Below are 25,491 nucleotides of genomic sequence, written 5' to 3'. Positions count from 1 at the left end.
GCCTGGGACCTGGCTGCCTTCATGGCCTGCCTTGGTCTCAGGACCTGCTGCCCACTGCCTGCCACCACTTGGGGAACTGTGCTGTGGTCTCAGGACCCGCTGCCCGCTGCCACCTGGATGATGGCAATTCTGGAGCAGCCATTACAGCGGCAGGCAGAGATCCCTCTCAGCCAGGCCAGGCACGAATTGGGCCAGAGTGACGCTGCTGGGAAGCATCCTTGCCACTCGCACCAGTGGTACACAGAGCCAGGAACTGCAGCCTTCTCATGTCGTGAACAGGCAACCCCAGCAAAGTCTGGGTGACTCCAGCTAGCCTCGGCTCCAGCACTTGTTGCCGCGGTTGCCGACAAGCCTCACTAACCACTGTGGCTCCTGGCACTGCTGCCACTCTCAGGGACTCTGGGAAGTGGCCCGAGCTTGGGAATCACAGAAGGGGCCCGAGTTCTAGTAAACAATTATTTAGGAAATTTGGGCATCGTTTCTCTGTACACGACTTCCTGCTGTTTGGGGGCACTGTATCTTTGGGGTGTTCACAACAACACTTCAGGGGGGCTCGATGAATCAAACCACGTTAGCCTGGAATGAATCCACAGGTTCTCATCCTCTGTGGAGACAAAAGCAGAACCTCTTTTCCAAAGCATCAAATCCTTAGACCCCATATTTTAAAGTCAAGATACCTTTCTTAGCAGTTCCCAGAGTCAAATGTCTTTTTCCAGTTAAAACACAAGAGACAACACAGTAACATACATCTGTACACACTCGATGCTTTTGTGGCTTATAATCAGACTGTCTATGTTCTGTCTCTTTAAAGACTTACTCAAACACACATAAAACACATACCCATCTTTAATCCACCCTCACCATTCCAGAGGGCAGTCTCCCTGAGGGCCTCCACTTGTAAAACTCCACCAGTTCCATTCCTGCATTCTACTCGCTAAGTGCTACGGGAACTAGAATGAAATTTTTAAAATCATATGCACACAGACAGAGACAGGCAGACAAATGGGGCCACGAAGACATCCTTGAGACAAGAGTGCCAGGAATGCCCTTTTTCTATATAATTATGAGCAATCTCTCAGCGTTCCCTTTGTTCCTTATCTCGCTGAACACTTCCACTGTTAGTCTCCAAAATGGTCCTGTTAAAACATGGCATCTGGGGGGCTGGAGAGATGGCTCAGAAGTTAAGAGCACTAGCTGCTCTTCCAGAGGTCCTGAGTTCAATTCCCAGCAACCACATGGTGGCTCACAACCATCTGTAATGAGATCTGGCACTATATCCTGGAAAGTGTATATATAATAAATAAATTAATTTAAAAAAACATGGCATCTGTACTATGTGCTATATGGTACTATGCCCGTACTATACCTGTAACTCCAGTGCCACTACAGGTCAGTACGAGAGCCCGGTACTTGGCTGGGAGACCCAAAAACACAGAGACAGACACACAGAGAGATACGGATTCGTGGGTCATTCTTGATACAAGAATGCCAAGTTTATTGTGCTCAGGGGAAGCTTATAAAGAGCCCTGGCCACACCCCAGCTCTTGGGATCTTTCAGCTGCAGACCTATCAGCCTGCCATTAGGGTCTCGTGCTCAGAACAGAGGAAAACAAGTTGTTTTGCTCAGTTCACTCCAGCAGGCAAAGGGTCTGAGGCAGGCAAAGAAAATCAAGGGATCAGGGATCTATAGCTCCCAACATGGGAGGGTTTGGAGGAAGGAAAGGGAAGGGAGAACTGGTGTGATGATAATCTCAAAAATTAAAAAAAAAGGTAAGTATATTCTTAATATTTTTTAGAGGAAAAACTGGAGCCAAGCACAGTAACCCACACCTCTAATCCCAGTGTTTGATAGACTGACCTGAAGACCAATGGTTCAAGGGCAGCTATATAGAGGGAACTCATCTTGTCTCGCAATACCAAGGAGGAAGAACAGGAAATGACGATCCTCTTAGGAGAATGAAGTATAAAATGACATTGTAATGTCCATACACTGGTGAGCTGTCATGTGCTGTTTGAGTTCACTGAGAAGGGGGCTGTGAAAGCTGAGATCCACCCCACTTCAGACCCACGCTTGTTTATGTCAAGTGTCCTCCAGCTGTCATGTGCTGTTTGAGTTCACTGAGAAGGGCTGTGAAAGCTGAGGTGCCTTCCCTGCCAAGCATGCTTGTGTCATGTCCTCCCTTGTCTTTGGCTTGGGATGCTCAACCTGGAATTCTGACAGGGAGCCAGAGAATAGTAAAACAGCTCCTGTTTCTGTTTGAGTTCCTGTCCTGACTTCCTTCAGTGATGAAAGGGGATATGGAACAGGAGCTGAAGCAGGCAGGGGACATGGAAGAGTGCTTACTAGCTTGCTCCCCTTGGCTTGTCAGCCTGCTTTCTTATAGAATCCCGACAACCAGGCCAGGGGTAGCCCCACCCACAATGGACTGGGCCCTCCCACAGCAATCAATAATAAAGAAGATGCCCTACAGGCTTGCCCACAGTCCAATCTTATGGAGGCATCTTCTCAACATCTGATTCCCTCCTCTGAGGACTCTAGCTTGTGTCAGACTGACATGAAACTAGCCAGCACAATATATATGAAAACCTCAAAGAATAAATAAAACTACTACATTAAGAAAGAGATTTGGGCCTGGCGGTGGTGTCGCGAGCCTTTAATCCCAGAACTCAGGAGGCAGAAGTAGATGGATCTCTGTGAGTTCCAAAGCAGTCTGGTCTACAGAGTGAGTTCCAGAACAGCTCAGTTTCACAGAGACACTGTCTCAAAAAACAAAACAATAAAAACAAACAAAAAAATCAAAGGAATGAACAGTGTCAAATTCTAGGTTACAGTATTGAGGCACCAGAGACTGAACTCAGGATCTCCATACACTAGGCAACTGCTGTTGATCGGTATCTCTAGCCCATTTTCTTGCTTTCCGTTTTGAGACAGAGTTTTATAAAGTTGTCCAGACTGGCCTTGAACTCACTCCACAGCCAACATAGACCTTGAATTTGCAATCTTCCTTCATCAGTCTCCCAAACAGCACTACCAGGCTTGACTGTAACACTTAAAGACAAGACTATTTTTGTTCTTTTTTTTTTCTTCTTTTAAAAATTTTATTGCCAGGCAGTGGTGGTGCATGCCTTTAATCCAAGCACTCAGATCTCTCTGAGTTAAAGGCTAGCCTGGTCTATAGAATGAGTTCCAGGACAGCCAGCAACCCTGTCTTGGAAAGCCAAATTAAAAAAAAAAATACATTTATTTGCGTGTGCATGCTCTTTCAAATGCATGCAAGCATGTGGAGGTTTCAGGAGTGGGTTTTCTCCTTCTACCATGTGGGTCCCAGAGATGAAATTCAGGTCATCAGGCTTGATAGCCAGAACTCTTACTTGCTGAGCCATCTTGCCAGTCCTCTGAAAAGTTTCTGCACCCGATAAGCCTCTCTGCTGACACAGCAATCCAAATCAGACCAAATCAGGAAATTTTATTTATTTATTCGTTTGGTTGGTTTTTCAAGATAGGGTTTCTCTGTAGCTTTGGAACCTGTCCTGGAACCCACTCTGTAGATCAGGCTGGCCTCGGATTCACAGAAATCCACCTGTTTCTGCTTCCCAAGTGCTGGGATTAAAGGCGTGCACTGCCACCACCCAGGAAAAGCCCAGGCTTAATAGATAAAACGTTCCTGGATGATTTTCCAGCCATGCAGAGAGGAGATAGAAAATAGAGACCGGAAGACCGCATGTCTGTTTTGGTGGGGGGAGGGGAGAGTAGTTTAAATACCCTGTGAGAGTGGTCTTGAGTATCTTAAGTATCAAGACTGCTGGGAGGGGAGGCATCATCATTTGATGGCCTTTTTGAGATGTGGCAGGGTTTGGAGAGAAATAGAGAAGGGGGTTTGGCTTGGATTCCACCAGAACACCCTCTTATGGTTTTTAAAATCAAAGTCTCTATATGAAGTATCCTGGGCTAGCCTGCAAAGTCTCCATAAGCATCCTGGGCTAGCCTGGAGTAATCAGCAACTCCCCTATTTCTGTTTCTGGAAGCAGGTATTACAATGTCGCCCAAACTCCCCCTGGGAACAAGTGACCCTTCTGCTTCAGCCTCACAAGTAGCTGCCACCACCGTCACCATTATTTGGTCGCTTTTTATTCTTTTATTTATTTTGAGGCAGGGTCTCTCTGTGCAGCCCTGGCTAGCCTGGAGCTCACTACGCAGCAGTTCAAGGCTGGCCTTGAACTCACAGAGATTCACTTGCCTCTGCCTCCCAAGTGCTGTGCAACCACAGCTGACTCTGTTGGGTCCCTTTTTTGGGGGGGGTCCCTTTTATTAGTTGCTAGGTATCATAGCATAGCAGTGACTAGCTTCCTCCTTCCATTGCCTTCTTCTTGTGCCCCCAGTGTCGTGGGATAGCAAACACTGAGAAGAGGGGCTAGAGTTAGGAAAGCTGAGTTGAGATCTTTTGGATTTTCCTACCCTGTCCTGATCATTCTCTTTTAGCACCCAACACTATAGAAACGTGTGTAGTAATCATTTCTGTGTAAACTGAGAGAGAAAAAGAGAGACCAGAAACCGTTGTGGAGTTAGACTGTGTTAGATGTTATGGCTGGGGCAGGCTTTACTGCATACTTTAGGCTTTTCACATACATTACCTCAGTAGCAAAGGAAGGAAGAGGGGGGAAAAGGAAAGTTCGAAATTTGCTGAGATTCACCGCACACACAGACAGCCTCAGTTGTAACAGCAGGCAGCCTAGGCCTGGCAGGGTGCAGGCACGAGGGATATTTAATATACAGGAGTTGGGAGTGCAGACCAAAAGCCAGTCTCCACTCCGTCTAGAGTTCCAGATCAAGTCTGAGCAGGTGCACCGGCTCCTTCCCAGAACCTGCCGATTAACCTTGTAAACTCCAGAGTCTGTTCTTCCCCCAGGAAAGCACCCGCTCCTCTCCCTGCACCCCCCCACCCCCCCACCCCGTCTCTTTGCCTGGGACAGCTGTTAATAGGACAATTACCCAAGAAGCAAAAGAAAGATCCCATGCTGATGCGTCATCAGTCCGGGTATATCCATTAAATCAGACGGAGAAGACAGCTGGAAAAAGTGAGCGCATGCCTTGCTCCCTTGGGGAGGGGCTGACGGGCATCAGGAAAGCCGGGCCTTGCCTGGCAACTGCAGGCCACAATAACAGAGAAAAGCTGTGGGAAGCAAGGCTAAGAGCTGGCAACAATGCCTAAGGATTTAGAATCATAAAAGAGGTAGCTATGGGACTATCAGAATGGCTCACCAGGTAAAGACACTTGCCAAACCTGACCGTCTGAGTTGGGTCCCTGGGATTGGCATGAAGGAAGGGGAGCACTGACTCCACAAAGTTGTCCTCTGACCTCCACATACCTGCTGACATGTGTGTGCAACTGTGGACACACATACACAGCAAAATAAATAAAAGTTTTTAAAGGGCCAGCTAACTATAAGACACATGCTGACATGCCCACTTCTCCTGGGGATGCAAATTAACTGTGCCACCTCTGTAGTGGGAAAGGCTGCTTCTGCAGGCCCTTCTGTCCTCTAGTCATCCCTGAAGGACAAGGTAACCAGGAAACCCCCAGAGAAGGGGCTGTGAGAGGGTAAAGTTTTTTGTTTTTTTTTTGTTTTTTTTTTTTGATTTTTCGAGACAGGGTTTCTCTGTGGTTTTGGAGCCTGTCCTGGAACTAGCTCTTGTAGACCAGGCTGGTCTCGAACTCACAGAGATCCGCCTGCCTCTGCCTCCCAAGTGCTGGGATTAAAGGCGTGCGCCACCACCGCCCGGCGAGAGGGTAAAGTTAATGGACCTCACACTAGGAATAATAAAAATTGCTTTGTCCCCTAATGCTGCCTTTCCAGTTATCCATTATCTTCTTTTCTTTAAGAATATTTGGCTGGCTGGGTATGGCATGCTTTTGGAGACAGATCCCAGCACTTGGAGACAGAAGCAGGTAGATCTCTTTGAGTTCCAAGCCAACCAGGGCTGCCTGGTGAGACTGTGTCTCAAAACAAAATTGTTTAGCTGTACATAGTCATGGATGCCTACAATTCTAAGCCCTAGAGAGCTGGGGACAAGCCTGGGCTACATGATGAGACTCTGTATTACATACATACATATGTACATTCATACATACATACATGCTAGGCAGTGGTGGCACGCACCTTTAATTCCAGCACTTGGGAAGCAGACACAGACAATCTCTGAGTTCGGGGCCAGCCTGCTCTACAGAGCAAGTTCTAAGACAGCCAGAGCTACACAGAGAAACCCTGCCTTGAAAAGAAACAAAACCAAAAAACAGTCAGAGGTGGTGGTATATGTTTTCTAACCCTAGCATTCTGGAGGTGGAGTTAGATCTGGAGTTCAAGGCCAGCCTCCTTACATAGCAAGAGTGAGGAGAATCTGAGGCTACTCTGGGATACATAAGACCCGCCTTGAGAAAACAAATCCGTCTATAGAAGTGTCTCCCCCTCTCCAAACACTATGTAATCCAGAGGAATGGACCGGATGACTGCCCGAGATTGCTTTCCTACAGCCCTCCTGAGAGCTTCTAGGGTTATAGCCTGTCGATATTAATGTTAACATGTCTTGCAAAGGAAATCAATTGATTTTCCAGTTACTGCAGACATCTGGTCTCTTTTCTTGGGTGGTAATCAGCCTTGGAAAGTGTGTTCCCATAAACCCTTCCGAAGAGGCACACCTCCTCCGCTTGCTGCCAGCCTCTCCCTGTACCTCAGTATCATAAAGCTTCTCAACCTCAGCTGCCAGCGAGACCCACCTAGGGAACTTCCAGAAAAGAACAGCGACCCAGTCCCACCCCAACCCGATCAGACCCACACCCCGTCAACATTTTGTGAAAACTTCATGGTAAGGTGGTCCTTGTATGTGGACAGAGTAGAGAATAGCTTGCTAGCTTGGAGCGAGAATCCAGGTAGGACGAACACAACAGCAGAGCTAAGGCCCAGGCTGGATTCATCATCCCAGCCTAGGACATACACTCTTCTTGACCTCCACAATGAATACACCTCATTGTTCGTTCATGTCTCCGCCTAACATTTTTTGAAGCTGAGTTCAACCGTCCCATGGGTCTCCCAGAATCGCCCCAAACAGAATTGGGTAATGTTCTTTGTGTAGGTCTCAGTGTGACATGTCACAATCAGGCAGGTGCATTGTGAGGTGGGGAGAGTGGGCGTTTTGGATGCAGTGGGTTTAAATCCCAGGTTTGTCACTCACCCATTGGACTAGCCTTAAGTAAATGAAGACAACAGTGTACATAGTCACAAATCTTAAAACTCAGATGCCAGTGAGGCATGGGGGTGCACACCTTTCATCCTAGCATTTGGGAGGTTGATGCAGGAGAATTGCTATGAGTTCAAGGCTAGACAGACCTATATAGTGAGTTCCAGGCCAGCCAAGGTTACATAGCAAGACCCTGTCTCAAAACCAAGAGAAAAAGAGAGTCAGAATGAGCATGTAAAACCATTCAACACACGGGGTCAGCTGAGCATAAGGTTTATTGATTTATTGATTTATTTAAGGCAATGTCTCATAGATGAGGCTGGTCTCAAGCTTGCTAAGTAATCAAGGTGACTTTAACTCCTCTCTTCCTGCTTCTGCCTCCCAGGCACTGGGAATATAAACACGCACCACCATGCCAGGCTTCCTTTCTTGGCCAGCTCTCTCTCTCTTTCTCTCTCTCTCTCTCCACCTCTCCGCCCACTCTGCAGCTTTGTCTCAGAGAAACCAAAGGCTCTGGAGAAATGAGAGCTCCCCCCAGAATGGCCTGCTGAAGCCCGTCCTGCAGACAGAACAGGGACGCTCTCCTTTTCTGTCCAGCGCACACAGGCACGGCTCACATTCTGGAACACACACACCTCCCCCTCCTGACATCTTAGCAGGAAGGACTGAGGTTGGTGCCTGAAAGAGCCCTTTCCTCCGTCACAGGAACAGATGCTGAGAGCCCAGGACACAGGCATGGCAGCAGCAGGAGGCTGAGTCAGAGGAAATAAAATGATCTCCTCTCCAAGAAATACCAAGGCCCACAGGAGAACTCTGCTGGAAATGCCCGGCTCCTGGGGCTCCAAAAGAAAGACATGAGTGCAGCTGAGGCCTGGACTCTGAATTAGAGTATAGACCCCGAAAATCACACAATCGTACAATCCTGGAGGAAGCAGAGGGGAAAACCCCAAAGACAACATGTTGTTTTGTTTTTTTTTCATTTTTTGGGGGGGGGGTTGGTTTTTGGTTTTACGAGACAGGGTTTCTCTGTGTATCATTGGTCTACTCATTCTGTAGACCAGGCTGGCCTCAAACTCACAGAGATCTGCCTGCCCCTGCCTCCTGAGTACTGGGACTAAAGGCTTGCGCCACCACAGCCACCCTTTGAGGCAGGCACTCTTAACCAGTGAGCTAGTGAACCGTCTCTTCAGCTCTTGTTTTTATTTTATTATTATTTCATTATTGTTGTTTTGTGGTTTGTTTGTTGAGCCAGAGTCTCTCTATGCAGTTCTGGCTGTCCTGGAACTTCTTATGTAAGCCAGGCCTCAAACTCACAGAGATCTTCCTATCTCTACCTCCCAAACACTAGGATCAAAGGTGGTGCCACCAAACCTGGCCCTTGTCTTGTCATTTGAGACAGAATCTCACTATGTGTCCCAGGTTGTACTCAAAGGTGCAATCCTCCTGCCTCAATCTGCGTGAGAAGCTAAGACCACAGGCCTGCACCCCTACACCTAGCTCCCCGCCTTGCATTTTGTGAGGCAAGTGTGTGCTTGTTCACGTGTGTGCAGGTGCACATGTGTGGGGGTGTCATCTTCAAGAATGCTGACCATCTGCTATGATCCTGGGGTCTCATGCTAGCCTGGAGCTCCCAAGTCGACTAGAGCGGTTGGCCATCAAACCCTAGAGACCCTCAGGTGTCTGTCGCCCAAGCGTGGCCCATGCTCGGCATTTTTAGATGGGCCCTGGGGACTGAACTCAGATCCCGAGGCTTCTGAGGCAAACCCTTTACTGGCTTTACTGACTGACTTTAAGCCCCGCCATGGCTTCTTCACTCTGGGCAGACTACGAAGCTAGCTGTCTGTCGCTGCACCTTGGTGCCTTCCCAGAGCTGATTATGAACTGAAGAATGCCCTTGGGGTGGATGGCACTGCCCAGCGTCTCCACCTGAAAGCCTGCCTGCTTCTTTGGAAGCCCACTAAAGGTGTAACTGTCAGGTCCAAAGTCCCCCTCCCCCAAAATGGCAGTGCTGGTAACACTGTCCTAACCAGAAGGACTCTGACCCAGTGAGCGGAGGGACGGTTATTGGGTAAACGAGCCTGAAGGTTTCTGTTCACTAGAAGAGTAGAAGGCTTAAATGAGGTCTCTGTTCACTCGGAACTTCCCTTAACCTTCCCCCAGAGGTCAAACACCTCTGGCAAGGGTACCTGGTTCCTGGTCAGTCAGACAGCCTGTATCAGCTCAGATGCCCAACCTGCCAACTGTCAAATAAAGTCTCCTCGCTTTTCTGCCATTTTGCTTTTCTCTCTCCCCCTCCCCTGGCTCCCAGGATAGTCTTGGCAGTTTGATCCCCAATAACTCTTTCTTTCTGCTCACGAAGCAGTCTAGTTTGGTAGCTTCTCTGTGCCACCACTCATAGTGGCCATGATCTGGGAGAATCCCAGGGGCTCTGTTGAGGGTTTGGAAGGGGCTGTCATCAATGAACACCCCCCCCTTTTTTTTGAGCTGAGGATGGAACTCAGGGCCTTGCTCTTGCTAGTTAAGCACTCTACCACGGAGCTAAATGCCCAGCCCCGGACAGCTCATTTAAATTTTTTATCTATGGGCTGTTTTGACTGCATCCAGCTGAGCACCATACCTGTAAGGCCCACAAAAGACAAACAAGAGCATTGGATCCCCTGGGACTGGAGCTGCTGTGTGGGTGCTAGGCACTGAAACCTGGTCCTCTGGATGAAAACCCAGTGCTCTTAACCACTGAGCCATCTCTCCAAACCTAACATCTATTTTTATTTTTATTTATTTATTTTTTTTCGAGACAGGGGTTCTCCGTAGCTTTTTGGTTCCTGTCCTGGAACTAGCTCTTGTAGACCAGGCTGGCCTCGAACTCACAGAGATCCACCTGCCTCTGCCTCCCGAGTGCTGGGATTAAAGGCGTGCGCCATTACCGCCCGGCCTAACATCTAATTCTTAGAAGGTTGAACTTGAAGGTTCTGAACTTACTGAACTTAAGATGTAAAGAGATCCTAGTGATCATGGACTGTCAGCTACAGACGGGGAGCTGGCAAGTGCAGCAGATTCTGGGCTGTGGAGGTCCTTCCTAGACTTCCTTAATCCCCAGTTCTCACTCCCACTCTGCCTGGCTCCTCTCCCAGTGCCCCCATGGAGCCAGCCTAGCTCTCTCAGGCTCCTATCTCTCCAATTCTTCTGTCTCTTCTTTAGAAGACTGACCCTCCCAATGTGGGTACTGTAATGGTTCAAGTAAAAATGCTGCAGGTCCCTGAGTGGCTACAGCAGGCAGTGGTCCCGAGACCATCCAGCAGGTCCCTGAAGTGGTGGCAGGCAGCAGGCAGTGGTTCCTGAGAGCAGCCAGTCCTAGGCAGGGATGGCCAGTTCCCAGAATGGCTGCAGTGGGCCATGAGGGGCAGCGAGTCCCAGGCAGGGAGCCGAATGATGAGACACCTTGCCGGGGGCAGCCAGTCCCATAAGGAGAGACAGACAAGACATATGGGCATGCATAGGAAGTCACAAGCAGGCTAGAGACAGACACATGGATAAGCATGCCATGCAGAGTGAGGTTGGATATTTATTTAGTGGGTTATGGAGGGGAAAAGGGAAAAGGGGAAAAGATCAGAAAGAGAGAGAGAAACTGAGAGGGAGAAAGGGGAGAAGTGGGGAGAAGGGAGAGACAGAAGCCATCTCTCGGAGAGACAGACATGGAAAGGGAAGAGGCTCAGGCTGGAAGCTGAAGATCAGCTTGTCTTGGCTTGCAGACAGGGCCGGCGTGTTGTCTCTTAAAGGACAGAGCAGACCTTTACAGGTACTGTGTACCAAACAGAGGCAAGGAAATGACCCGAAGAGCTTTTGGTACTGTTCTTTCGTTGTTGTTCTTTTGTTTTGTTTTGTTATTTCGAGACAGGGTTTCTCTATATAACAGCTCTGGCTGTCCTGGAACTTGCTTTGTAGACCAGGCTGGCATTGTACTCACAGAAATCCACCTTACTCTGATTCCCAAGTTCTGGGATTAAAGACGTCTAGCTGGGGGTGGGGGGGACACCACACACATTTGCAAACCAATTACTACAAATCTTACCTACTCATTCATCTCCTGTTTTGTTCATTTTGCTCTTGTTTGAAACAGGATCTTGCTATGTAGCCCAGGTTGGCTTCAGCCTCACAATCTATCTGTATAACCTCTGGAGTGCTAAGATTACAGGCCTTGCTAAAAATGATATTTAGAGATCAAGAAAAGCACAATGAGAGCAAGAGAGTGCTGAGCCAGACTGCCACAGGAGAGACCTATAAAATAGGACAGAGTGACTAGCAGAGGAACCTTCTGATGAGGAATTTGCTATTGTTATTATTATTTTAGTTTTTTTGAGGCAGAGTTTCTTTGTGTAGCCCTGGTTATCCTGGAACTCACTCTGTAGGCCAGACTGGCCTCAAACGCAGAGATTCACCTGCCTTTGACCCCCAAGGACGGGGATTAAATGTGCCACCACATCCAGATAATAATAATAACTATTATTATTATTAGATTACAAATATCAAGTTGTTAACTTCATTATTATTATTATTGAGACAGGTTCTCCCTATGAAGCCCTGGCTGGCCTATATAGATCAGGCTGGCCTCAAACTCACAGCAATACACCGGCTTCTGTCTCTCAAATGCTGGGATTAAAGACATGTACCACTATACCTGGGAAAAAGTATTTATTTATTCATTTTTGTATGTGCCTGCTTGTCTGTATGTGCACCACTTGTATGCAGTATGGAGGCCAGAAGAGGGTGCCAGATCCCCTGGAACCTGAGTTGCAGGCAGTTGTGAGTCACATGATGTGGGAGTGGGAACTGAACTTGGGCTTTCTGCATGAGAGCAGCAAATACTCTTAATTTTTTTTTTTTTAATTTTCTAGACAGGGTTTCTCCGTAGCTTTTGGTTCCTGTCCTGGAACTCACAGAGATCTGCCTGCCTCTGCCTCCTGAGTGCGGGATTAAAGGCGTGCACCACCACCGCCCGGCAATACTCTTAATTCTTGAACCATTTCTCCAGCCCCCTTGATGAGGATATTTAAGAAGAAACTTTCAGGCCAGTAAGATGGCTCCGTGGGTAAAGGCACTGGGGCCAGTGAGACTAACAACCAAAATCCAAGCCCCAGGAACCTAGAAAGTAGAAGGAGAGAACTAACTTCTGTGAGTTGTCCTCTGACCCCACAAAGTGTCTAAACTGGATGATAAATAGATAGATTTATTTTTCCAGTGGGCATGAAAAGGTCACACAAAGTCTGATTCTTCTCAACTGCTATGTCTGAAAACACCTACTTCCCAGGCATGGCTTTTGACATACAGTGGGCGTGTTCGGTGTAAAAGGAACGTCGATCAGATCAGCCTTCTGAGTGCTTGGCCAAGCTCCGCTCACTCCTTCGCTGTGTGTGAGTGGACTCTGGCCAGGTTGTCCACAGGCTCAGGCTGGATTATGGGCATATACTACCTGCCCTATCCACCTCTGGGTCTTGAAATATCTGGGGGAGGTGTCCCTTAGCCCATGGCTCTTTTCCTCAGATTAGTATGAGAGGAAGAGAACTCTTCTCCACGGAGGGGGTCGCCACCTAGTCTTTCTGATAAGCTTTGTCCTGAGATCCAAAAAGGTGACTTGAAATATTTGTCCCAATGGCATCTGGGCGTCCTGAAAAAAGTCTCACCTGTGATTCGGGTTGGCCCAGGGCAGCCACGTGGAGACCTCTATGAACCAAAGCCACAGGCCCCACCGCCCCAGGACCAAAAGAGGCCAGAAGAGGGAATAATAGTAGTTGGTTCTGGGTTACCTGAGAGACTTGGAGATGCAGAAAGGGCTCCAGGGAGAAGAATGAGAAAGAAGCCAGGTGGGGAGAGGAGGGTCTGCAGAGTGAGGGTCAGCACAGAAAGCTCGCTCAGAGAGAGGGGACACACACAGAGGCCAGCCACGCAGGACTGGGCGGAGGGGCGGCGCCGCGGGGGGACGGGCGCGGGGCGGGGCGGCGCTGTCATTGCGAGCAGCAAGCGGAATGCAGCGGCCGGAGGCCTGGCCACGTCCGCACCCGGGGGAGGGGGCCTCGGCCGCCCAAGCCGGGGGCGCAGCGCCGCCCACCCGAGCCACAGAAGTGCGGGTACGGAGCTTGGGGTGCTGGGTCCCCGGGCGGCAGGGTTGGGGTCGGGGGCAGCCGACTTGCCTCGGGCTCCCGAGCTGGGAACTTTGTGCCACCACTGCCCAGCCCCGGAGAGGGAGCCCGGGCCCGAGGAGGGGAGAAAAAGTTCGTCCTGGAGCGCACGGGAGGGGGGTGGGTGAGGAGGCCTGGCCTGAGTGGAGTGTCGCGGGGCTGAAGTTCTGGGGGAACTCACAGCAGTGCTAGGGACTGACTGGGGTGATGGGTTTGGGGGTGAGATTCTGGCGGGACGAGGGAGGAGTGGGAGTGGCGAGGTGGTCTGGTTGGGCTCCCTTGCTGCAGGGTGATGGCCGCGCTTCTGGAGCTTGGGGTCAGCTGCACACACGGAGGCTCGCTCGGCGCCGCTGTTCCCCGGGCCCAGGTTCTGTGATACACTCCGACTCGGGCTCTGGAGCAGTCAGTGCATGACAGAACTTGGGCCCGGTAGGACTTTCTGCACCCGCTCCTCGGACCTGCAGTGGAACATCTGCCTGGGAGTAGAGTGGGCACCGGAAATGGTCCATGTGGCACAGGGTTGGGCTGGAACCAGCTGTGGATTGGGGGAATCGCTGACTCCAGAGAGCCCACGATACGGGTCCACTTTGAGTCAGAGGTTCCTTTCCTGTGTCAGTTTCAGGAACCTTCTCTCTACACCATCAAGGCTGTCTTCATCCTAGATAATGATGGGCGAAGGCTGCTGGCCAAGGTAACCCCTCACCACAGCAACCCTGAAGACAGTGCCACACGTCCAAGACAAGCGGTCCCCACCCAGCCCATTTAACTCCTTTAGGAGAAACTGCTTTCTGGATGGCAGAGCAGCCCAACCTAGATTCCCTAGAAGTCACTCTGTCCCCGCTATGCCTTATCAGTCTGACGGCTGGCAGGGAAGAGGGGCATCCCCTCTACCTCTACTGTGTTTCCTGACGTGGTTTCGTGTCTTCTCGCTGTTCTTGCTCTGGCCGGCTGCACCCCGGGGCAAGCGTGAGAAGCTCCATCAAAGGGATCAGTGGAGAGATGAGCTGGGACCTAGGAGTCCCCGTCCCTAAACTGGAGACAAGCGACCTGTGTGCTTTTGTATTTCAGCTCGGTAAACACGAAGGGTCTAGCATGAGTATTTAGACTTAGGTGGTATTTGCGAGGCCCTGTCTTCCCACTCTCTAGCTTCACAGATGCGGGAAATGAAGCGCAGAGAAACGAAACAGGTTGCCCGAGGTCACAGGGTTAGTGTCATAACTGATAGGCAGACTCGGGGCTTGAAGTTGAGGTTTTCATGGGACTCTCCTTCTGTTATCTGGCATCCATCCTACATGGCCTGGGTGAGATGAGCTAAAACTAAATTTGAAGCAAAGTCACAGGGTGGGCCAGATGGCTCAGGGAATAAGGATACTTGTCTGTCATCAAGCCTACAGCTTGAGTTGGATCCTGAATTCACTATGGACGGAACAAGTTCCATCAGGTTGTCTTTGACTTCTCCGTACTCTGCCCCCTCACAAATATGCACACACACACACACACACACACACACACACACTCATTCACACTCGCACTCAACTAAATAAATGTTTTAAAAAAGAGAAAAAAAAACTTTAGAAAGAAAAATGCCCTAAAACTCCTGCCACTGAAGGCCAGACAGTGGCATACACCTTTAATCCCAGCACTCTGGAGGCAGAGGCAGGCTGATCTCTATGAATTTGAGGCCAGCCTGGTCTACAAAGTCAGTTCCAGGATAGCCAGGGATACATAATGAGACCTGTCTCAAAAACAAACCAATTCCAATAAATAAATGAGAGATAGATAATATTCCTGCCACTGATACAATTAACTGTGCAGAAATATAATCCTTTTATTTTGTTTTGTTTTGTTGTGGACCAGGTTGTCCTTAAACTTGTCTTGCTTCTTCTTCCTTTGCCTCTTGAGTGCTGAGATCACAGGCAAGCATATAACATCTTGCCCTAACTTTTTTGTTTGGTTGGTTTTCTTTTCTTTCCTTTCCTTTCCTTTTTTTTTTTTTAGATTTATTTATTTATTATGTATACAACATTCTGCCTCTGCCCACATGCCAGAGGAGGGCACCAGATGTCAGTACAGATGGTTGTGAGCCACCATGTGGTTGCTGGGAATTGAACTCAGGACCTCTGGAAGAGCAGCCAGTGCTCTTAACCTCTGAGCCATCTCTCCAGCCCTTTTTTTTGTTTTTTCAAGACAGGGTTTCTCTGTGTAGCCCTGGCTCTCCTGGAACTCACTCCATAGACCAGTCTAGACTCAGAAACTCGAAAATTCACTGGGATTAACTAGACTCCTGGATATTTTTGTTTGTTTATTTTGTTTTTTGAAACAGGGACTCACACTATAACCAAGGATGGCTTGGAATTTACTGTGTGGCCCCCGCTAGCCTGGAAGTCACAGTGATCCTGCCTCAGCTTCCTAAATGCTAAGACTATTTGGTTAGCCATACTTTTTTTTTTTTGAGACAGGGTCTCATGTAGTCAAGGCTGGCCCAGAACTCCTGATCTTCCTACTTCTTTCTTGGTGCTGGGATTCCAGGTATATGCCACTATACCTAGATAGAACATCTAAACTAGATATGAAAAATAGTAAAGCTTTTTCATTTGTTGGAACTGAAACTTAGTCTTCATAATATTCACCTTGGTAGAAGCAAGCAGAGAATCTGCTAACTTAGCTGAAGGATTATCTACTGAAAATTCACATGCAGAAAATTGAGCTGAGCACACCTTGCTTTAGCAGATGGGCAGAGATGGACTGGCATTGCTAAAGCCTCTGGGGCCACCTGCTAGAAGAGTCTATCCTTGTTATATGTTAAGAAATTGAGGATAAGCCGGTGGTGGTGGCGCATGCCTTTCATCCCAACACTCAGGAGGCAGAGGCAGATAGATCTCTGTGAGTTCAAGGCCAACCTGACCAACAGACTCAGTTCCAGGAGAGCCAGGGCTACACAGAGAAACCATGTCTAAAAAAAAAAAACCTAAGAAGAAGAAGGGGCTGGAGAGATAGCTCAGTGGTTAAGAGCATTGCCTACTCTTCCAAAGGTTATGAGTTCAATTCCCACAATTCCCAGCAACCACTTGGTGACTCACAACCATCTGAAATGAGATTTGATGCCCTCTTCTGGCCTACAGGCAGACACACAGAATATTGTATACATAATAAGTAAATGTTTAAAAAAAAGAATTAAAAATATATAAAGAAAATGAGGCTAGCCTGGTCTACATATAGCAGGTCAGCTGGCTGGCACAATGAGACTCTGCTTTGAAAATAACTGAGGCAGGCCCTGAGAATGCAGGTAGTGGAAACGCATTTACTTGCATAAGGTCTTGGGTTCCATTGCCAGACCTCAAGAAAATGAAGGAAGGAAGGAGGGAGGGAGGGAAGAAAGACTTGGGAAAGAAAAAACAAGCTGGGATGCAGCTCAGTGGTGGACGAGTTACACTTTGCTAGCACGGATGAAGTCCTGGTTTGCAACCCCAGCGCTGCTGGAGGGAAGGAAGGGAGAAAGGGAAGAAGGAAGGAGAGAGAGAGGAGGGGGAGAAAGAGGAAGGAGAGAGAGGGGAAGGGGAGAAGGGAGAGAGGAAGAAAATCAAACGAAGACTTCAAAGGCAGCCCCAATATTTCTCTTTGGTTTTTGTTGGTTTGTTTGTTTGTTTTGCTTGGAATTTGTTTATGGGGACCTGGAAACAGAAAGGGCCTGGAGGGAGGTGACAAGGAGGTGCAGCTTAGCCAGCCCCAACATCCCTGCTACGCCCCTTCCACGGCTGGAGCTGGCTCTGTGCAAGGGCTATGGCCGTTCTCCTTCTCTTTCTCACAGTATTATGACGACACATTTCCCTCCATGAAGGAGCAGATGGTTTTTGAGAAAAACGTCTTCAACAAGACCAGCCGCGCTGAAAGTAACGCCTGCCCTTCCTCCTCTGGAACTCCCAGATAACTGACCACCAGTGTCTGTCATCTTCTCCATCTGAACACATCTGTCCTTGCCTGCCTTCCACATCCACAGCCCCTTCTCCTCGGAGGCTCTTTGTCCTCTCTTCCCCAGCTGTTTTCCACTCCCTCCTTTCATCCGGGGGCCTTCACTCCCCATCACTCTCACCCCCACCCCCCTCTTGGTTGAGGAGACCACTGTGCTGTGACCCCCGCTACACACACACACACACACACACACACATGCACACACACACTTGGACCAGGTCCCAGGGCCTTGCATGGGATGGAGGGTGGGTGGGAGGTCCACTGCAGGCTGGGTGCGTTGACCACTCACACCAAGGGATGGGACCAAGGACACCCAGAGCAGCCTCCTGGTAGTGGTGGTCTGTCTAGAGTTCCTTGGGAAAGGAAGTGGGAAGCAAAAGGAGAGGCAAGGGGAGTGGAGACCAGGCTAGCCCCAGGCTGGGGTCGGGGTCTGCCGATTTAAAAGCTTTTCTGCTTCTAGGTGAGATCGCATTTTTCGGGGGCATGACTATCGTCTACAAGAGCAGCATTGACCTCCTCCTGTATGTGGTGGGCTCTTCCTCTGAGAACGAGGTGAATCTAGAAGGCTGGGTGACAAAGGAGGGTCTGTCCTGGGGTGGAGGTGGGCTCTGGATGCTCCCATTGCTATCCTTCCTTTAGGATCTGGGGGTGGAAGGGCAGCCAGAATGGGTCTCCTTAGGTCCCCTGGGGACCAGAAATGGATCATCGCACTTTCTGTAGCTGTTAATTCTTTCTAAACATATTTAGAGAAGGAGACACCCAGTATGTCTTCCAAGGGAGCACTCCAGTGTGCCCCAGCTCAAACCTAAGGGGAATTCCTCCCTTGAGTCAAAGTGCAGCTAGCCTCCAGCCAAGCCCTGTCTGACAAGGGAGTGCTCCCACCCTCCCGCAGGGCCCACACCGGGAGCTCAGGGGCCTGCTTGGGGCCTCTCAGCTTCAGCTCTCTTCTCTTCCTCCTCCCACACCCTCCTCCTCCTCAGCTGATGCTCATGTCTGTTCTCGCCTGCCTGTTTGACTCTCTGAGCCACATCCTTAGGTAAGTGAGATTCTCTGCACCCTAGGGCCCCAGGCCCCAGGCCTTTCTCTTTGTCCCAGAAGCAAGGCTCTTCCGCCCTGCTGTCTTCCCTGGAACTCTCGGCTGGTCTTAGAACTGGAGTGGCTTCCTCCAAGGCCCCTGATGTCCGTGGTGTCCCAGGCAGAGCCATGCGCAGAGGATGATCAGATATCAGCTCTCAAGACACTGAGTTACCTGAGGTCACAGAACTCAAATCAGTACAAGTTCTAAACACAGGAAGAGCAGGGAGAGAGGGAGAGAGGGAGAAAGAGGGAGAGGGAGAGGAAAGTCTGGTTACATAGCCACACTGGCCTCCCACTCGGTCCTCCTTCCTCAGTCTCCTGCTTGCTGGGATTACAGGTGAGTACCACCATGGCCCGCTATAAACAGGATTTCTAACTTTAAGCTCAGAGTCGGTTTCCCTGCATCCCCATCAGTACTGGTCCTTAGGCCAGGAACATAGCCTAGAGTGTGGGTCGCAACCCCTCTCACAGGAGTCCAGTGTAGGGTGTTTACATTATGACTCCTAATAGCAGCAAATTACAGTTATCAAGGAACAAAACGATCTTATGGTTGGGGGTCCCCACAACATGAGGAACTGTACGGAAGGGTCGCAGCATTAGGAAGGTGGAGACCCACTGAACCAACCAACCTACGATGGCCGCCTGCTCTGTGCTCAGAGTCCCTGGCACCGGCTCTACCCCCACTGCCCGGTATCCTCCTGCCCGGGTCTTCTTGGGGAGGGCCTGGAGGCTCAGGCGCTTGTGTCTGCCCACAGGAAGAACGTGGAGAAACGCTGGCTGATGGAGAACATGGATGGAGCCTTCTTGGTGCTGGATGAAATCGTAGATGGCGGGTGAGGAGGAGACAGAGAGATGTCGATACTCAGAATGATCTTTGTGGACTCAGTGCTGGGAGCACTCTGGTCAGCTCTCTGGCCAACTCATCCTCCCTTCTCCCACATATTCCTACCAGGTCCCCAAATCTTCTTCCCTTATCATGATTAGCCAAAGTCAAGCCAAAGCAGGGGTAGCCTGCTAGCCACCTGCAGCAGGCAGCTGTATAGGTCGAGTTTGGGGAAATCCAGGTTGATCTCCAGGCTGAGGAAGAATATAGACACCTGTCCCTTTTCGAAAGGACCTCAGCCAGAGGATCCCCCGCCAATGCCAGCTGGATTCACGTGACACTGACTCTCCTTGAGTCTACTTTCCCCATCACTAAAATGGGGCTAAAAGGAAGCTGTCACACACGATGGCAAGAGTCATACGAACGATGCGGATAAAGCCCATCGCTCTCATTGCTCATCTGAGGATTCTTTTTGTCTTTTTCCTCAGTAAATATTGCTTCTCATTAGTAAGCTGGCAGACTTACTAATAAGTAATAAGACTTACTGATAAGAAAAGTTGGTTAGTAGAATTCCGTGAAGAGGGGACAATAATCAGGGAAGAAAAGAGGTCTGATTCTGCAGTAAATGGTAGCAGCAACTTCTCGAGCGTCTTCCCACCCCTTGCCCTCTTGCCTCAATGCTGGAGGTGCAGCAATTATAGCATCTTTGAAACATCTGCCCTTTTTACAGGGGAGGAAACAGAGGCTCAGAGATTCTAGTAACTTATCCAAGGACATACACCAAAGGGATTAGAAGGGTGAAGATCTAAAACCATGCGCATGAGATCTTTCAGAGGCTATGCTCTTTCCATGGTACTGTATCACCCAACTTGAGGGCAGGGACCTCTGGGAGGTGGGGCCCTGAGACCGCCTCCCTCCCCCTTTGGCTTGTATTAACTGCCTGCTATTGCTTGGTGGTGTGCTGATGGCTGGATTGTAAACATGAGAAGATCTAGCCCCCCTCACAGCGCCTACACAGCTTGACCAGACTGTCCTTTTTTTCAATTGTATTATTGTTTGTTTTGGTTTTTTACATTTTTTGTTTGTTTGTTTGTTTTGGTTTTTCGAGACAGGGTTTCTCTGTAGCTTTGGAGCCTGTCGTGGAACTAGCTCTTGTAGACCAGGCTGGCCTCGAACTCACAGAGTGCGTGCGCCACCACTGCCCAGCTAAATTTTTGTTTATTTATTTGATCTTGGATCGCTGTGTGTGCCACAGTGTGGCGGTCAGAGGACAGCTGCTCCAGGCGCCCTTTCCTTCCACCACGTGGGTTCTGGGGATCACGCTCAGGTTGTCAGGTTTGGTGGCAGGCACCTTTAACTGTTGTGCCGTCTCACAGGCCCCTCAGCTGAATATTTGCCCAGAGATGATCATGGAGGTGGACCAGAGGGAGCAGAGCTGAGAGTCCCCCAGGGGGAGGGACGCGTGTGACTCCAGGACCACCTGTGGGAAGGTTCCCCAGAGGAGAGACCCTATAGGATATATTAAAAACCGGAAAGTGGCTTGTCAGAGGGAGATCACATCACCAACCTGCCCCCCAATTTTCTTTGATCTTGTAGTGTGATCCTGGAGAGTGACCCCCAGCAAGTGATCCAGAAAGTTAATTTTAGGGTAAGCCTTCCTGTACCCCACTCCTATCTTTTCCAGCCTGCCTTTCCTGTCCCCTCTCTGCTTGTCCTTCCTAGGTACCAGGTTGTCAGGGTTAAAGCTGGTGGGAGCCCAGCCACGCAGACTTCACACTTAGGGGCAGTTATTGGTGGCACCTGTGGGGTGTCTGTTGCTAAGAGGAAATCTTCCTGTTCGTTCCTCATAAAAACAAACAAATAACATCTCCTCCCCACCCTCCGGTGAGAAGCTTGAATGGAGCAATAACTGTATCCTCCAAATGACTCCAGGAGGCAGCCCTGGGAACTGGGGATCCACCCTTCTGCTCTGGTTTGGTTTTTCCATGCCTGCAGCCTGGTGAAACCTTTCCCCAACTTTAGCTCCCTTTATCAGCCTCCCCGCAGTTTGGTTAAGGATGCAGCTCAGTGTTAGAAAGAACACTTGGCTAGCACGTGTGAGACCCCAAGTTTAATCCCCAGCAATGGAGGATGGGGTACCAGAGGTCCTGGCATCTAGATAAGAGGTTGCAGGACCTCTGTCTGCTGAGCAGAGACAGAGGTACCGGCCGGGGTCATGCTAACTGCTGCACCCCTCGCCCTGCAAGCCGTCACCTCTCTGACTCAACAAGTCCTCTCTTTCCTGACCGTGACTTTCCTTCCCCACAGACTGATGACGCTGGACTAACAGAGCAGAGTGTGGCCCAGGTAAGCCTCATGCATCTGCCTTGGCCAGAGGACACGGAGAGCCCAGGGTTCCAGGGGAGACAGAGTTAAGAGACCAGAGGTGTGGGACAGAAGGAATGAGCTGTTGACTGAAGTGTGTGTGTGTGTGTCTGTGTGTGTGTGTGTGTGTGTGTGTCTGTGTCCTGGTTACTATCCACAGATTGGATCTCCAGGCTCACAGACTTCCTGCTAGTCAAGCCGAATGGTTTGACCTCAGTTCTGACCATCTGCAGGTCGGTCTGATAAGACTTACTATGTCCAAGGAGTTTCATTCCCTGGCATGAACTAGTCCTAATGCGTCCCCGTGAGATGAGTTTGTGACACCGGTGCGGAGCACCATGTGCGATGCCCACTGTCCTACAATATTCTCCTCACCCCGTCTGCCCTCTGGTCCCCCATGTTTCCTCATGATCTGCTGGGAAAGAATGTGGCTGCCTGGTGGTTTTCATGGTGGAAGGAGGTTGGAAGAGAGTGGTTCACACCTATAATCTCAGCACTCTGAAAGCGAAGGCCTGAGGATCTCAAATTCAAGGCCAGCTTGAGCTACACAGTGATTCCCGGGCTCTAGCCAGGGCCGTAGCATGAGACTTTATCCAAAATAAAATAAAGAAATAGACCAAGCCGGGCGGTGGTGGCGCACGCCTTTAATCCCAGCACTCGGGAGGCAGAGGCAGGCGGATCTCTGTGAGTTCGAGATCAGCCTGGTCTACAGAGCTAGTTCCAGGACAGGCTCCAAAGCCACAGAGAAACCCTGTCTCGAAAAACCAAAAAAAAAAAAAAAAAAAAAAAAAATAGACCAACTAGACATGGTGGTTCACACCTATAATCCCAGCACTTGGGAGGTGGAGGCCATAGGATCAGAAGTTCAAAGTCAAGTTTGAGCCCCGAGTGAATGCCATGTGTCTGAAAAATACAAAAATAAATAAGTAAGTAGTCCATCGGGACGCCTCAGCAAGTAAAGGCACTTGCCTTCGCCTGCTGAGCTGGGTTTGATTGCTGCGATAGAGAGCTGACTCCCCACAAGGTGTTTGCTGACCTCTACAAAAGCACACTAAAGTAAATAAATGCAAGAAACATTAAACATTCTAAAACGGGGGTGTTGCTGAGCAGAGCAAACAAGAACGCGAGTTGTTGGGGAGACCTAGAGAGACAGCTCAGTGGTTAGGAGCACTTGCTGCTCTTGAGGAGACCTTTTTATCTTTATTTCTATTCGTTTTTTTTCGGTTTTTTTTTTTTTTTTTTTGGTTTTTCAAGACAGGGTTTCTCTGTGGCTTTGGAGCCTGTCCTGGAACTAGCTCTTGTAGACCAGGCTGGTCTCAAACTCACAGAGATCCGCCTGCCTCTGCCTCCCGAGTGCTGGGATTAAAGGCGTGCGCCACCACCGCCCGGCTTTCTATTCGTTTTTTGAAGCAAGGTTTCTCTGTGTAACCCTGGCTGTCCCCGAACTAGCTCTTGTAGACCAGGCTGGCCTCGAACTCAGAGATCTGCCTGCCTCTGCCTCTCAAGTGCCAGAATTAAAGTTGTGCACCACCACCGCCTGGTGACACACATACAATTCTTTAAAAGAAGAGCAAGAGCGGGCCTGGTGATGTAGCGCGATCGCTCGCCATGCACAGAGCCCTGGGCGATCCCCACACTTCCCAGCACCCGCACGGTGGTGCAGGCTTATCATTCCAGTGCCTCAGATTTGGATCAAAGAAGGAGCAAGACTCTGTTTCAAAAACAAACCAACAACGATAACAAAAAGAAAATGCATTCATGTGAGTCACCCTACGCTCTTACTCTACCAGCCAAAGTTGAAAGGCAAAGGCAAGTTACTCAGCGTCTCCAGGGTTCCCAGAAGAATAGAACCCACCTGGTCCAGTTATGTGAATCAGATAGCAGTGACTAAGGGCCACGCTACCAACCCTGAGGACATAAGGTCAATCCCGGCCTGCCTCCGCCTCCCCGCTGAGTAAAGGCGTGGTTCACCGTGCTTGGCTCACAAGCTGTCCTGTTAGCTCCATGTGTGCACTGTAGCATTCACACGCACACACACGCATACACAACACACACATGGACACACACATACACACACACACACACACTGATTGTAAAGAATATTTTAAGGAACTAGATGAATCAGTTCATGGAGGGGAAGAACCTAGAATGTTGTCTTACAGTCTCAGGAAACAACTTTCTATTTTTCCAAATGAACGAAGAATGAAGGTTGGTATGGTCTTGCTGTGTAGCTCAGGCTGGCCTTGAACCCATCATCCTCCTGCCTCACACTCCCAGGAGCTGAAATTACAGGCACCACACCTATGCGTTAGGGGAAGTCTTAATTAAAAACAAAACTTATAGAGGTGGATATGCAACAAAATGTGGAGAAAGGGTTCCCTGGGAAAGATGGGAGGAGGTCCCTGTCCCCAGGAAGCGGGGAGACCACAGGAAAGTGACTTATGCAGTGTGGGATGGACATTTTGGGGGGAGAAAGGATGGAGTCTTGATACAGAAAAGGGCATACGTTGGGCTGAGGTTTTTTTTCTTGGCAATAGAAGCCCACACATCAACAGCTGTTGCCCCATCAGCAAACAGGATGGGGTGCTAGGAACACACCCCAATATTCGTTAAGGTGCTGAATACCTGAGCACCGGCAAGGTTGAGGCTGAGCCCAGCTCCTGCCTGATGATGGCACTTCTGTAGCCTGGCATGGATCGGGGAAGGCAGGGGCCACCGCCACACCCACACATGGACTGGCTTGGGTAGGAGCCTGTTCGAGTGTGGCTGCAGTTGTTTGGGTTTGCCTGGCCTCCTTTAAACTAAGTAGTGGCAAGCTGCTGCCACCTAGTGGCCAGGGCTGGAGAGGCGACCTCGGGCTTCATTGATTGACATTTCAACTATTTCTCCCAACATCTTCCCTCTCTGCAGGTCCTTCAGTCAGCCAAGGAACAAATTAAATGGTCATTACTGAAATGAAGACCTTGGAGTCGAGGCTCCCTCTCCAGAGAACCTTTTTCCAGTCCCTGCAAAAGCCTTGAGACCTCAAGGGTCAGGAGAGATCCCTCGGCCTTCTCAGGCCTCTCCCAGAGGTCTTCTGCCAGGGATTCCAAGAAACAAAAGTTTGGTCCCAGCTCTGTTAACCCTGCTCAGTACCCTGGCCTGCCCCTGGGGCCATGGGAACCAGAAAAGTTTCCTTCCCTCGGACCTCGGTCACATTTTCAGCCCTAGGCCTTAATAAACTTTAATTTCTTGCCAAAGATCTTCTTTCTTGGCTTTGTGTGTGTGTGTGTGTGTGTGTGTGTGTGTGTGTGTTCAGAGGCGGGTGTGTGTGTGTGTTCAGAGGCTGTGTGTGTGTGTGTGTGTGTGTGTTCAGAGGCGGGTGTGTGTGTGTGTTCAGAGGCGTGTGTGTGTGTGTGTTCAGAGGCGGGTTGTGTGTGTGTGTGTGTTCAGAGGCGGGTGTGTGTGTGTGTGTGTGTGTGTTCAGAGAAGGGCTTTCGCGGTGCGTCTTTTCAGATTTCCAGAGCTGTTCTGAGGGCTATATCTGTGAATGGGGTCGTCAGGCCTGGGTTGGGTCAAGGGAAGTATTTAGCACAGGAGGGGTACCACTCTGGTAGCCTGAGGTTCCATGTGTGGTTGAGCGGCTAGATACGACAGTGTGTGGTGGTATTAGTAAGAGTAACAGAATAATATTGTCTTCCAGGAAAGGGGAGTGAAGATGGTACCCCCGTTTTGTGTTTGCGGTGCCCACAGGATGGCTCCGCTAGGGATTCTTGAATCATTTTTTCCATTACTAGCTTCCAGAAAGGAAGTGGAGTCGGGCTTACTTTGACAAACTTAGGAATAGTTTGGCTATTTTTCTTGGCGTGCCT

The 25,491-nt window shown here is 49.7% G+C and overlaps 1 protein-coding gene across 1 annotated transcript; it reads left to right on the top strand.

Annotated features, from left to right (window-relative positions):
• Positions 1-13,228: 13,228 nt before the first annotated feature.
• On the top strand, positions 13,229-24,879 carry Copz2 (coat protein complex I subunit zeta 2). The gene is made up of 9 exons (XM_075990938.1): positions 13,229-13,356; positions 14,024-14,098; positions 17,216-17,297; positions 17,837-17,928; positions 18,357-18,412; positions 19,209-19,286; positions 20,873-20,924; positions 21,584-21,622; positions 24,551-24,879. The coding sequence occupies exons 1-9, from the start codon at positions 13,255-13,257 to the stop codon at positions 24,596-24,598; spliced, it is 624 nt and encodes a 207-aa protein (XP_075847053.1). The 5' UTR covers positions 13,229-13,254; the 3' UTR covers positions 24,599-24,879.
• Positions 24,880-25,491: the final 612 nt, after the last annotated feature.

The sequence above is a fragment of the Microtus pennsylvanicus genome, chromosome 11, assembly GCF_037038515.1.
Source record: "Microtus pennsylvanicus isolate mMicPen1 chromosome 11, mMicPen1.hap1, whole genome shotgun sequence".
Lineage (NCBI taxonomy): Eukaryota > Metazoa > Chordata > Mammalia > Rodentia > Cricetidae > Microtus > Microtus pennsylvanicus.
The sequence above is the reverse complement of the archived record's forward strand: the minus strand, read 5'-3'. Positions and strand labels throughout refer to the sequence as shown.

Excerpts from the sequence above, each read along its gene's own strand:
- Copz2 (XM_075990938.1), top strand. The coding sequence starts at position 13,255 with ATGCAGCGGCCGGAGGCCTGGCCACGTCCGCACCCGGGGGAGGGGGCC. Across the intron at positions 17,298-17,836 it reads CAAGACCAGCCGCGCTGAAA|GTGAGATCGCATTTTTCGGG; the intron begins GTAACGCCTGCC and ends TTCTGCTTCTAG. Across the intron at positions 20,925-21,583 it reads TCCAGAAAGTTAATTTTAGG|ACTGATGACGCTGGACTAAC; the intron begins GTAAGCCTTCCT and ends CCTTCCCCACAG.